At 31.4% G+C, this 13,716-nt stretch overlaps 1 protein-coding gene across 1 annotated transcript in view; it reads left to right on the top strand.

The window, feature by feature from the left end:
• Window positions 1–13,716, top strand: part of Dh31-R (Diuretic hormone 31 Receptor) — a 439,521-nt gene that overhangs the window by 108,972 nt on the left and 316,833 nt on the right. Inside the window, exon 2 of the mRNA XM_076395298.1 lies at window positions 4,640–4,814. Within this exon, the coding sequence (XP_076251413.1) occupies window positions 4,715–4,814 (100 nt within the window). The 5' untranslated portion in view covers window positions 4,640–4,714. The remainder of the gene's footprint in view (window positions 1–4,639; window positions 4,815–13,716) is intronic.

Raw genomic sequence — 13,716 nt, 5'->3', positions numbered from 1 at the left:
AATTGAAGTTAGCGACAATCAGTGAATCTCTGGAGCTAATAATACAAACAAAAGGGTTCCAGACAGCAGTTTTACTGGGGAGCTATCTATGATTTCAATACAATGTCTATAAACCTATATAATACTATATTTATGTAATGAAATTCAACCACGAAGTAGAAACAAAAACGAAAAATTAGCGCCAAATAGGCAGAACTGATCATATATACCCGATTTGATTGAAATAAATTGCTACTAAATAATGTTGACATGAAGTTTCGAAGAGCGGGAGAACCTGCGGTGATCAGAAAATACAAAGAAGGTTTTTTTAGAACTATTTTTTACAAAAGTTCATGTTCATTTTTGTCAATAGTTTTCAACAATAATTCGAAATTATTACTTCATCGACTTGAATGTAGTCCACGAGTCTATGATATTTATACGTCTCACAAAAATTGATGCTAACAGCTTATTAGCTGGATAGATATTGTTAGAGGTTCCTATGAAATAGGGAATATTAAAATGACTCTATATTTTAATCAATCAATGATCGGAATCAATGTACATGAGTAGATTGTTCACCACAAATAATTTAAACAACTTAGCATCTGTATATAATTAAGGGATTAAAAAAATAAAACACGCACTTGTATTATCCAAATAATATTTAACAGGTTTAATTAAAATTATATTTAATTAGAAAATAATACAATTCACATGATCTCCAGATTTTTTTAAATTCTGATCACTTCAATAATTTAAAAGACGGACCTAGTATAAATTTTTGAGACTTTAGCATAAATTATATATCAACTTGTTAAGTGCAATTTATTAGTATGCCGATTAATGTTGAAAATTTAGCATGTTTCATTCAACTAACTACCTACGATATCCGATTTGTTCGAGCAAACTTGTTAAATCTGAATCGCGTAACTTCCGTATTGAAGGCAACCCTAGAGATAGTTTAGGCAACCAAGTTACCTAATTAAGACAGTTTAGGAGTTGGAGCTACATTTGTTAGAATAGACAACGAATTTATTATATTAGCGTGCATATATTTCTAAAATCTAAAAGATCTAAAATTTCTAATTATTTACTTAAAATATTTAATGTCATGTCTTTTACTGTGCTGATCTATTGCTTAATTAAGTAATAACACGAATTGTGTATCTTTAGGTTCAACTATCACGTAAAGATATTTAATCATTTCTTGCAAATGAAGTAAAAATCATAATTAATGAAGTATTAGGATGTGGCGTTTTAATGGAAGTTCATCAATATTGTTATGGAAGGAGATGACAAGGTTATCTGTGAAGATAGTCATCTACTGAATTAATAACCACACAAAGTTTTGTGACGGTATATTCGTTTCAGTTAATATCCAGTGAGCAGTGTGTTACGAATAACTTATAATTCGGCATGGAATTAATAATACCACTTATGTCTTTGGAACAAAAGAGAAACTTTATTTACATCGCTAGCCTTTTATAAAATTTTGAACAGTATTGATACAAAATACAGAGCCTTCGACTAATTCTTCATCTTGTTTTCTACACTGCCTCTGGTATCGATATAAATCATATATTTAACACAGTGCTCATGATTAATTATATTAATAGGATCTATAAAAAATAATATCTTTACTATAGTCTATCCAATAAAATAGTAAATACACGATCATTTATGACGTCGCAGTGTTGACGGATTAAATTGGATTTTTGGTTTGCAGAGTTTTCCTGTTTATAACCTTTAATTACATTACATTACTGTATCATAATTCATCCTGTAATATGTGCAGCCTCTTATCGGCTAAAGCTACTTCGATCGAATTTTCATAATTATCATTATCATCATCCATCTATAGCTAGCGCTTGGGGAGAGTGTGTACTTCTCAATCAACATGTTGCTGTTGGTGGAATATTGTTCTAGTCTCCAACAATGTCAATCTTTATTTAAGAGATCGTTTTCGATTTTTCGTTTAACGTCGATTTTTTCATGTGTGTGAACTCATTCACCTTTCTTTCATTTGACTGATATGTCCAAACTATTACAATCTGTCTCTCTCAATTTGTTCATCCACTGTGCTCTGATTGTCGTATCTTAAAGGGATGACTTCACTTATATTATAATTTTGGATAAAAACATGCAAAATACGCCTTAAGCATTGTGTTTGAAAAATCTGAAGCTTATATATGTGAAACTATAAAAGAATGCAAACCTCGAAGCCATACAGAAGAAATAGAAGAAGAATAATAGCCCATATAGCTTTTATCAAATTACGTTAAACTTATATAATTCCAAAGCTGTCTTGTTCGTCTGATTCAATTCTATAGGATTGGTTACTTCAAAGTAAATATGGATTTTTAAACTTTTCTCACGAAAAAATTTCAAATAATTTTTTTCTATTTTCAGAGTCATAGAGTCATAGCAGCACCAATATAGTTAATTTCAAATAAAGTATAATTTTATATTAAAAGCCAGGTTGGTGCTGTAAAGCTTAAGTTAAAACAGGACGATCCTCCTACTACTTCAATAGTGGAGGGTATAAGTATCCCACGGGTCACTGATTGCGATTGCAATTGTAAATATCTCTAAAAACAGTAACAATCCGAAATAACCATTACCACTCTAACTACGGTAGGTAAGACCAGATGTCCTCTGAGATCCCATCTTTAAGAGGATACTGTAAACTGAAGGTAATTTCAGTTTAGTACATGCGTATTTTCATTTATTTGAATTAAAAGTCTGAGTGAACAAGCGCTCTCTTGGCAAGCTCTACGCAAGCGCATATACTTTGTTTTGTAACTGGTGCTTAATATTTTACTGTAATATATTTCTCTTTGTATATTGTTCTATAATGTAGAAATTTAGGCATGAAACTAAAAAGCAATAATCAAACATATGTTATAATAATAAAGGAAATACTGGGAACTTATTTAAAGACTAGCAAATATTGTAATATGTATAATTATCATTAAGTTTTTATGAAATATATTAAATTAATTACTAACTAAAATGCACACTTTAATAATTGAATGTCGTATTTTGGTCTACCGAGTAAATAAAAATTGGGAAACATTTGATAAAACAAAGATAAAAAGTCATCATTATTGCAAATCTTAAAAAAAGCACAGTGACAAACACCATATTTATTTAATGTTTTCTGTTATTCTGATTTATCTTTATCGGCTTTGACTCAACAACTACTCGCAATATTTCACCAATAAAAGAAAAGTTAAAATATTACTTAAATATATCATGATCTTACTATTATTTTTGATGGACAAACCCCAGTAATGAATCGATTACTGAAATGTTTACCCTTTGGTACTTTACATTTACTAACCTAAAACGAATGGATGGTTAATTTATGGTAGGTAAAAAAATGTGTATAACAGTTAATAAGTACCTCTAATATTACTTTTAATTCAATTGTATATTATTTCTGGCATATCCTTTGGAACGTTTTTATTTGAACAAAGAAAATAATTTTCTTCTTTGTTTCTTGAAATCTGCAGCTATATCTAGATGAGAGTTTGGCATATGTTGATTTCTATTTGATGTATCCCTATAAAAAAAATTGATGCTCTTTGGATATTTTAACTTTATAAAACTTAACCTTACATTCCACACTAACTTTTGTTCTTCCATATATTAAAAACAATGTATTGTTATAAACTTTTTAACGCATAACAAAACCTAATTTATTTTAGATTATATGTTTTCGCTCGATCAACGGTTAATTTTTAAATGGCCGATTTTACATTTTAGGTGGAGAAGGGGAGGGCGCAATATACCTCCGATAGGGAACTTGCGCCAGTTCCATCAACGCCTTCAGTTTAACGTATTCTATCTCAAAGCTGATCATAGGCCAGCTGGTAGGCTTAATGTCGAGGAGTGTTGTTCGAAACCCACGTTAAGCACATACTTCAGTCTAAATATACTCTAGATATTAAAAAAGTGGACTTTGAAATGTAATCCAAAATTAAATTAAATTTAAATAATCGAAATATATTTTAAGAAGGTACTAATAATTATGTTACTTTCTATTATAAAAATAATAGTAATACTAGTTAATACTTTAGTATGATTCTAACTAAAGACAATTTTCAAATAATTGAAATTCAAATTTTTTATACATCAGACCCACATAAAAAACTCGAATTCAAACTTTATGTAAATGTAGGCCTTAAACCCGTACTATAAAAAGTATATTTTCGCTATCTATTCAATTACATTTATAGGGCTATAAGTAAGTGAAAGACTTACGGAGGATATGGTTAAAGCTTCTTTATTCGTCTGTATTTTTTGAAACGCTCTGGTAATAACTGTTAAACCTTCATTTAAATAAATGATGCATATTATCATAATTTGGTTAAATAAAATAACGTAATAAGTTAATTTATCAAGTGTCAACCTCAATTTGTTTGAAATTAGTTTGGTCCCTGCTCGACCGGCTTTGATATTGTTCATGAAAATTAGAAAGATGTTCGTATTAAAAATTTCGTTCTGTATTGTTAAATAATGATTTACAACGGTTTTATTTGTATAAGGAATAAACAATACAAATATTTATAAAGTAATAGTATTTTTATTATTTATATTGGTAGCTTTAAATATATATAATATTAGAAAATATTTATACATATTTTTGTTTCAGATATCGAAGGAAACCTTAATGAAGAAGCAATATATAAATACCTTTCTGTAAAGTAATTCACAAAAAGTTACTAATATGTCGGAAGAAGATAATGGTGGCATCGACCCTAACATTATCATAGAAAAAAGAAAATTAGAATGTTACCAGAATGCAACAGATACTTCAAACAAAGAAGGTAAGTGAGAATAGTGATATATATCCGTTAATCTTACGAATTATCAATCGAATAATATTTATTGTTAAAAAGCATTCCTTGGAAAAATTGGTACAATATATATAAATCGAGATATTTTCCATCATTTTCTACTTCTTCCCATCTACCTGTCAACATGGTCGTACGGTGCTGAAAGAACAATGTTGGTATGATGATCCATCATTTTTCGTTTTTCTTCCGTATTTCGAAACGGTTAGCCAGGCAACCTATATAGATCTAAAGCGCAATCTATATGGACAAGTGGTAATTCGTCTGGAGAGTACGCTGGGTGTACGATAATTTTGTATCCAAGTTGTAACGATGTATACTTCAATCTTCTACTCCTACAACACGCAAATAAAAATAAATAAAGCGTTATAGCGGAATAGGTTGAGTCTATGTCAATTACTCGCTATTGCTGATCTTTTTTGCAACAATACGTAATTGAATTTGCTCAATTGATGTAAGTAGACAACAGCAGCAACATTTTTATTCAATTTTAGAACCTCATTATTCACTATACCATGCGGTTCCCATTATATGCACAGTAAGATTATATGGTCATGAACATTTCGCTTCCATGCCGATTTGAATACTGATTTGATTGGATTGACCCATAACTTTTGCTCTTGGCATTGTTATAGTATATCCATTGTTCATCACAAGCTCCGATACGCCACAGAAAATTATTTTGTTGTGCCAAGCAATGTTGTTGGTACATTTGGTAGTCACTTTACCTCCATTTAGATCTTCTCCACCGCATGTGAACGTCTAGGAATAGTTGATTCATTTGCAGGTAAATATAGGCTGCTTGAAAGTTCTTTGAAATTTGACCTAGGTTTTCGCCTATAAATCGTTTTAGAATATAATTGTGAATAATTCTTGCAATTTATATGTATTTTCATATGACCTTTTTAACCAGTAGGTGTCGCTCCCACTTATGCTTATAAGACTGAGAATTCATTCAATTGTTGTCCCTCTATTGAACCTTATATGGTTGAGTGATACAGCCTCGATTACATGAATTGCATTCATTGAGTGTGAGCAGACCAGCGAATTAGAAGATTTGTACGTAAGCACAATCCGTAGTGCCCTCCAAATAGCCATCAAATCGGCAATAAAGATAATGTAAGGGTTCGTTATACTCATTGAGAATCCAAAGACACCCAGACCAACTTTCACTGTGGTGGCGGTTCTCTCTCAACTCTCTTGATGGTTCCAATCATCAGTGTAGACTAGTTAGGAGGTTGGATGCAGGGAACAGATGTGGTTAAATTGGATCATCAGAAGTCTTGGCTAAAGTTCTGTTTGCTATATTTTTGAATTACATAGGAATGTGTCAAATTCCAGCTTTACTTTTAATTAGTCTAAGTTACAATTTTGTTATATCGAAGAGCTTAAAGAGTGATTTGAACTTCGTCCTTCGGCTCTCAAGAGAGGTCGTATTTAGAAATGGACCCAGAAATTGATATCATCAGTTTTTAGGATGCAAAGGGCATTTTATTTATTTTATTATTATTACGGAGCTTACCTTCAAATTAATATAACAAAAAACTTAAATTCTTACCGTAACATTTAGATCAAAATTACAAAAGATGCGTAAAAAATAAACATTGTCTATCTGGGTTTTTCTATGTGTTATTTACAAGCTTGCAATACGAGCCATCTTATTATTATCTTATCACACCTTCATCACGTATGTATCTTTTAATTATTATTGAGTTATATTGTTATTATTTATTGTTGTTAGTGATTATACTACTTTATATTATATTTTCTTACGTGTCCTGCACGTTCGAATTAGATGTAAGACATGTCCACAAATTATTATCAGAAGGTCGATATCGCGTTGGACAGTTTTTTTATATGGGTTAGAGTAGTGTTTTTCACATTTCTTAAAACAAATTATCAATTGAGACACGTGGAATATAAATATAACGCTGGAATTTTTTTTCACTCCGTTTTTGTTCCAGCACAACTGCTTCTATAGGTCCAAACCATAACTTCGACTTTTGAAAGCCCTTTACAATATACCACAAATACATGTCTTTTTAGCAAGCGAGTAGAAAATATGCTGGCAAACCGTTTGCATATTTAGCCATCTCAAGTGGTAGCTAATTTCTTTCCTTTTTAATATTTTCCAAGCCGTGCAAATATTTTCCGAGTATTGATTTGCTCTGTTTGCGTTTAAAATCTTACACTACAATTAAGTTACTGTTTTAGCTGCTTTTAATTTAATATATCGATACAGATGGCTAATCTACAGAGACAAAATTAGTTATAAACTTTACTTTTACTTATTGACTTAAACTTATAAATATACAAAAAAAAATTAATAAATATTATTTGATCTGGAAATACTATATCTTGATATATATATATATATATATATATATATATATATATATATATATATATATATATATATTTAAAAAGAGACATGGTTAAAAAGTGTATATATTTTGTAAAACTAATACACTTGCGGAATATTACGATCCTCAATAGCCAGATGCACTTAGTATTATTTATGTATATTATGTATTTTACAGCGTTTTTCAATTTACTAACGGAAATTTTACTATGCGAAACATTTTATGGGGTCGATCGATATATTAGAAGAAGTTCAAGTGTTCATTCTATTAAACATACGGCTACAATTAATTAACATGTTAAGAAGCATTAGTTTAGATAATTCATAATCGCAAGAAGCGTTAACTTCTGAAATCAAGATAATGTAAAGATATCCTAAAAAACATTAGTTAGTTTCTAGATCAGTTATTAAAAGCACAGTGAAAACTGAGGTTTGTTATAAATAAAAACACAATTTTAAAAAAAAGCCATATTAAGTTTAATACCAATTAGAAGCGTTCAGAATCACTGACATCAGTCAATGTTTCCTAAAGGCTTAGCCTAAGGGTTGTAGATTTGTAAAAACAATAAGGAAATAAGATATATTCAGATGTCACACTAACTGATTACTTTTAGGTAGCTGATGAGGATGAGTAACTATAAGAGCACATACAGTTATAATTATACATCAAGTCCTTTTGTAAAAATTATGATTATACGTGCTTTGACATATTAAATTCTCTTAAATGTCTAATTATTCTCTCAACAGGATTTTTTTTACTTGATTTACCTTCAGACTTACAAGACAAAAAATGTACAGTAGTAGCAGTGATGTCCCGTTTTCATCTGTCTTGTTGCGATTCAAATCTTATAGGAAGATATGTAGACTGCATGAATACTTGTAAAGTCCGTAAAATTATATTAATGTAATTTTGTTCAATATAAAGAAAATGAAACAAAAATAAAGTTATTAGAGACTCATAAGCACAATAGGCAAAACAAATGAAATCTAACCTCAAATTTGACCGCCGGTATTAATTCCATATTACCTTTATGAGAAATGATAAATATTATAAAGGTAGTAAAAATGGTAGATACATCAAAATAGTTTTAACAAAAATTAATTAGCAATGTTGAAGCTTAACTGATTGGTTTCAGCTCACACCTTCACCTATATAAACTCTCACCTATCTCTGCTCACCTAGCAATATTTAACGACAAATATTTTGGCCCTTAGAACTCAAATACAATTTGTTGGAAGTTTGTACGGATGTATTATTACATTGAGGAACCACAGAGAATAGATACAGATGGATAATGTATAACGAATCTATCAAACTTGCATCAAATTTCAGACGTTGTGGCGCACATTAACATAATAATGGTTTTTTATCCATCACATATACCCAATTTATCCTTCAACTGTTACTAGCTGCATTGTTTGATAGAATAGCCTCGTTTATAAGAAGATCTCGAATAAATTAGCAATTATTCGTAACATCTTTTCTCCACTACTTTGAATTTACTAATGCCACATTTGAACTTCGTCCTTATTTAGACTATGGTAATATATTGCTGTTGCAAATATATGTTGCAAAAAAGTTGCTGGTTATTTCGATCAAGATTTGTTGATTTGTTACATTTGTTGAATCTGAACATTATCAAACTTTATTCAGGCTCAATTATTGCTAATACTTTTCTCTTCGCTCATCAAATCTATATTTCATTTAATTATGTGGCAATGTTTTAAATCCCAACGGTTAACAAAACTCTGACAAAAAGTATTTGGGTAAAAAGTAAAGGGGTATCAGATAAAATTTAATATAAAATATCCTTTGAAGTACAACTAAAGTAAAACTAATAGTAAATAAAATATAACTAAGTCTAAAACATCGCAGAACGCTCAAAAAGTGTATAAGTTTTAGTGAACAGTTCCCCAAAGGACAAACTCAATTGGATTGATCCTGTTTGAAAACTGAATAAGTAAATATTGTAACAAGCTGATCTAAAAAGTGTATAAAATAAATTATTTTTTAAACAGTAATATAAACAGTAAGAAGCAGGACTAATTTTAACAATTATTATTATCATAAAACATCGCAGATGCTACAGATGGATATGTTTTAAAATTATACTTAAAATAAGTAAATATCTATACATAAAATATATGGAATTTGTAATAGATGAAATAATGGATATAACAGATTATAATCAACAACCATTCAATTGGATAATTCTGCTAATTATTAAATTGATGTCGGCAAAGCAAGTTAATCATAGGGATTACTATTTATAATTGACTGGATTCTAAATTAATTTACATTTGACTTTGTTGAAACGACGGTATATATAGAATAGGATAAAACAACATATGTAATTTTTGTCAAAAATGTCAATTACCTATAAAACCATTATCTATATTAATGATTTCAAAAAGGAAATTTTAAGTACAATTGTACAAAATACCAATACACACTTTTATGTTTAATATTATTTTATATATGTTAATATTTGTATTTAACGAGGAAAGTAAGAAAGTAAAAATGATATTGTCCGAGATAGAAGAGTTGTTTACCAAACAGCAAATTAAACTAAATTAAATTTTGACATTATTGTGGATACGAAAATGGCCGTTGAGATAAATCTCTATAAGTTTATTGAGTATAACAGGTCAATTGAAAAGTCCTCCGTCTGACACATAGATGGCGCTACTCGAATTAACTCCATATGTTTTTTAGTTAGCCCCCTTACCCTCAAAAGCTGCGTGTATGAATTTTGCAGCTGTCGGATCATTAGTTTGTTAATTATAGCATTTTGAGTGAAGCAAGTTTTATTATTCTGAAAAAAATAAATAAAAAGGAATTTCGCCTGTTGATAATATATTGATTTTTGAAAGAAAAAATTTCAACTTGGCTTGATGCCGAGTTTCCGGACACTGTCCCAAGAAAATCAACCATCAAGGATTGGTATGCTAGGTTTAGACGTGGTGAAGTGAACACCGAAGACGGTGAACGCAGTGGACGTCCAAAAGAGGTTGTTACCGATGAAAACAAAAAATTATATAGATGTAGCGACCTTGAGGCATGTCGAATATTATATTGTGGAATAACGGTCTACAAAGTACCCAGAAATATAAACCCAGACGTTGAACACGGGCGTTTATCTGGGATGTTATTGAAGGCTATTTCCATTCATTCAGTGCTCAACCATCGTTTGGTTTAGACGTGCCACCATCGACTGCCCAAGCCTCGTCTCCAGGTAACACCGCTGCCATCCGTTTTATCTAATTGTATTTTTCACACTTTTTTATATAGCCAATAAATAACGGTCACATAATGTAAACACCACTATTTCATTTCGTTTTACCTCCATTCACCGAGCCACATCATTTACCCTACATAGATTTATACGGATTCTGATTGACTGTAAATTGAAATTGCATGAAATAGCAGACACTCTAAATATATTAATTGAACGTGTAAATCATATAATCATGTCTGCAGCGCGAGCTCACTTTTGGCCAAAAACAACGACGAGTTGATGATTCGGAGCAGTGTTTGAAGATGGTAAAGCGTAATAAATATGCATCGATATGTGACAATAGATAAAATATGGCTGCATAATTTCACTCCGAAATCCAATCGACAGTCGTCTGATTGGACAGCACACGATAAACCCGCTTCAAACTTCGTGGAAAACGCAACAGTCGGCTGGCAAGTTTATGGCGTCTGTATTTTGGGATGCGCATGGAATAATTTTCATTGACTACCTTGAAAAAGGAAGTACCATCAACAAACAGCGACTATTACACAGCCGCACAAGACAAAGAAAACGGCTGCATTTGAAGAAAAAGAAATTGCTGCTTCACCAAGACAATGCACCGTGTCATAAGTCAGTGAAAACGGTGGCACAAATCCATGAATTTGGATTCGAATTGTTTCCTCATCCACCGTATTCTCCAGGTCTGGGACCTAGCGACTATTTCCTGTTCTCAGATCTCAAAGGAATGCTCTGGAACGAAACTGAGGCATATTTTGAAGCAAAGGACAAATCGTACTACAAAAATGGTATCGAAAAGTTGGAGGGTCACTATAATCAGTTTATCACCCTTGAAGGGAATTATGTTGAATAAAAAAAAAATTTGCCAAAAAATGGGTTTTACTATGATAGGCCGGGTACATTTCAATTGACCTGTTATAGTTAGGCAATTAAAATCAATCCTACAAATCTAGTTCACAGTTCTAGAACATTTTATTATTATTTTATTGAAACCGATATTATTTATGTATACTATATATGTCAACTTGGCCTTCAAATATAGGAAGCGTATCTAAATTCAACCCTCATTACCATACTGTTTTGAAAATATTTTAATGAAATTCCTTGACACCCTATATTTGATGTACATGACACTGTGCCAAACTCCTATCGACTACATATTATGATTTTTAGATTACGCAAGTTCGTGTCTGTCTATATTAAATATATGTAATAGTTAAATATCATAAAAAGTTATTGATTTTCATTTGAAAGCATCTTTTCAAATATTCTCATATAATTTTAGACGTAAATGAAATTATTGTGCTAATTATATGTTTATTAACAAACATACGCATAATATATGTTAAACTAGACGGCCTACTGAGGTCACAATAACAGAGACGCCTTTAAATTCAGACTACATTTGGATATCCCTTTATGATCCTTTGAAATTAGAAGGGTTTTCTTTGAGTATCTTTTGTTGGATTTTCCTTTATAACTTTATATACATTATTACGGTAATTATTCATATATATGTTCGTGTTTTTACGATCTCGGGTCCTATAAAATTTAATTCAAATAAATTTAAGCTGTAACTTTTTTAGCAAGCACTCCTGGTTATGTCTATTTTTAGAAATCCAAAATAACTATTATAGTTGTTCTAATGATTTTTGTTTCATTTTCAATTAAAATATTCTCTATGAATAAAACGGTTGTAATACCTAAGCTAGCAAAATACATAAAAATCTTCAAAGGAGATTGTTGCTATGTAATACATCATCTAGTTCTTGCTATAATAATTTGTATCGATAATTAATTTTGTATAGAAGTATTATTTTTATAGGAGTATTATATTCATACACTTGTAATATCATGATCGCAACCAATCATGCTAGTATGTCTTTATTTAATACTTTAGGGTATATGATGTGGCTCAATGAATGGAGGTAAAACGAAATGAAACAGTGGTGTTTACATTATGTGACCGTTATTTATTGAAGTAATATAAAAATGTGAAAAATACAAATGATAAAAAGGATGGCAGCGGTGTTACCTGGAGACAAGGCTTGGGCAGTCGATGGTGGCACGTCTAAACCAAACGAGGGTTGAGCACTGAATGAATCACAATACCCTTCAATAACATCCCAGATAAACGTCTCGGGGTTGCCGCCAGCTATTCGTTATCGGGTTCTAGTTGGCGCTGCTGGCACCCCGCCCGTGTTCAACATTTGGTATTATATTTCTGGCTATTTTGTAGACCGTTATTCCACGATGTAAAATTCGACATGCCTCAAGGTCGCTACAATACTCCCCTGTCAGAATTTTACATACAATTACTCCAAGCAACAAAAATACAACAATGTATAAAAAAATATCAAATACAAAAAAAAATATATACCAAACAAAATGAGCTGGGTGAAAAGGGATTTGAAAAATATGGTAAATCGAAACGGTTGTAGTTGGTACAGTCGCGATCTGGTACGGCTGTTGATATCTTCCGGCCCTACAGATACCGTTGCTTTGGCACTTTAATGTGGTCCATCGACGACGTTGAGAACAAGCTATTTTTCGGACAGGGCTCCCGTAATCGACGCTGTGGGAGGATCGATTGTTCGACGACGTGGTAGCTTATTTTCTTCGACGACGAGACGTTAGCAGTTCTGGTACCTCGGCGAAGACATGACGAGTCTACGGTGACTGCAATTGGTACCTAGCTTCTGGAGCTGCTCTGTGACCAATCCGTAGTCACATACGTTACGGTAATTCAGAAAAAACAAATAACGCCGGTATCCGACCGAAGTTGCCCATAGCCTTTCAAATCAAAATGCCTGCCATTATGACGGAGACGGCGAGCGAAGGAAGACATTATGATTTAAACATAGCACCGAAAGAAATATTTAGCCGAGACGCTGATGATTAAGCAGTGATGTAAAACTATCTATGAGTTCAAATGGTAGTGAAAGAGAATTTCGACAAAAAATTAAAAAAAATTAATTGGAAATAATGAAATGAATAGGAATAAAATTAAAAAGGAATATTGAAGGTAAAATCGAAAACGAATCGAATTAAAAATATTTAAAATTTTGAAACAGAAAATATAACGGCCACGTAAAATACACCATGTTCCACGTACCCTCCATTCACGAGTCCACACCCAATTTTGCGAAAGATCACGTCGGGGTCACCACTTTAGGGTAATATGATGTGGCTCGGTGAATGGAGGTAAAACGAAATGAAACAGTGGTGTTTAGATTATGTGACCGTTATTTATTGA

Source organism: Rhynchophorus ferrugineus, unplaced genomic scaffold (genome assembly GCF_030347505.1).
Source record: "Rhynchophorus ferrugineus isolate W39M unplaced genomic scaffold, kcgeb_rfMv2 rfM2, whole genome shotgun sequence".
Classification (NCBI taxonomy): Eukaryota; Metazoa; Arthropoda; class Insecta; order Coleoptera; family Curculionidae; genus Rhynchophorus; species Rhynchophorus ferrugineus.
Note: the sequence above shows the minus strand (reverse complement) of the source record. Positions and strands in the feature narration are given on the sequence as shown.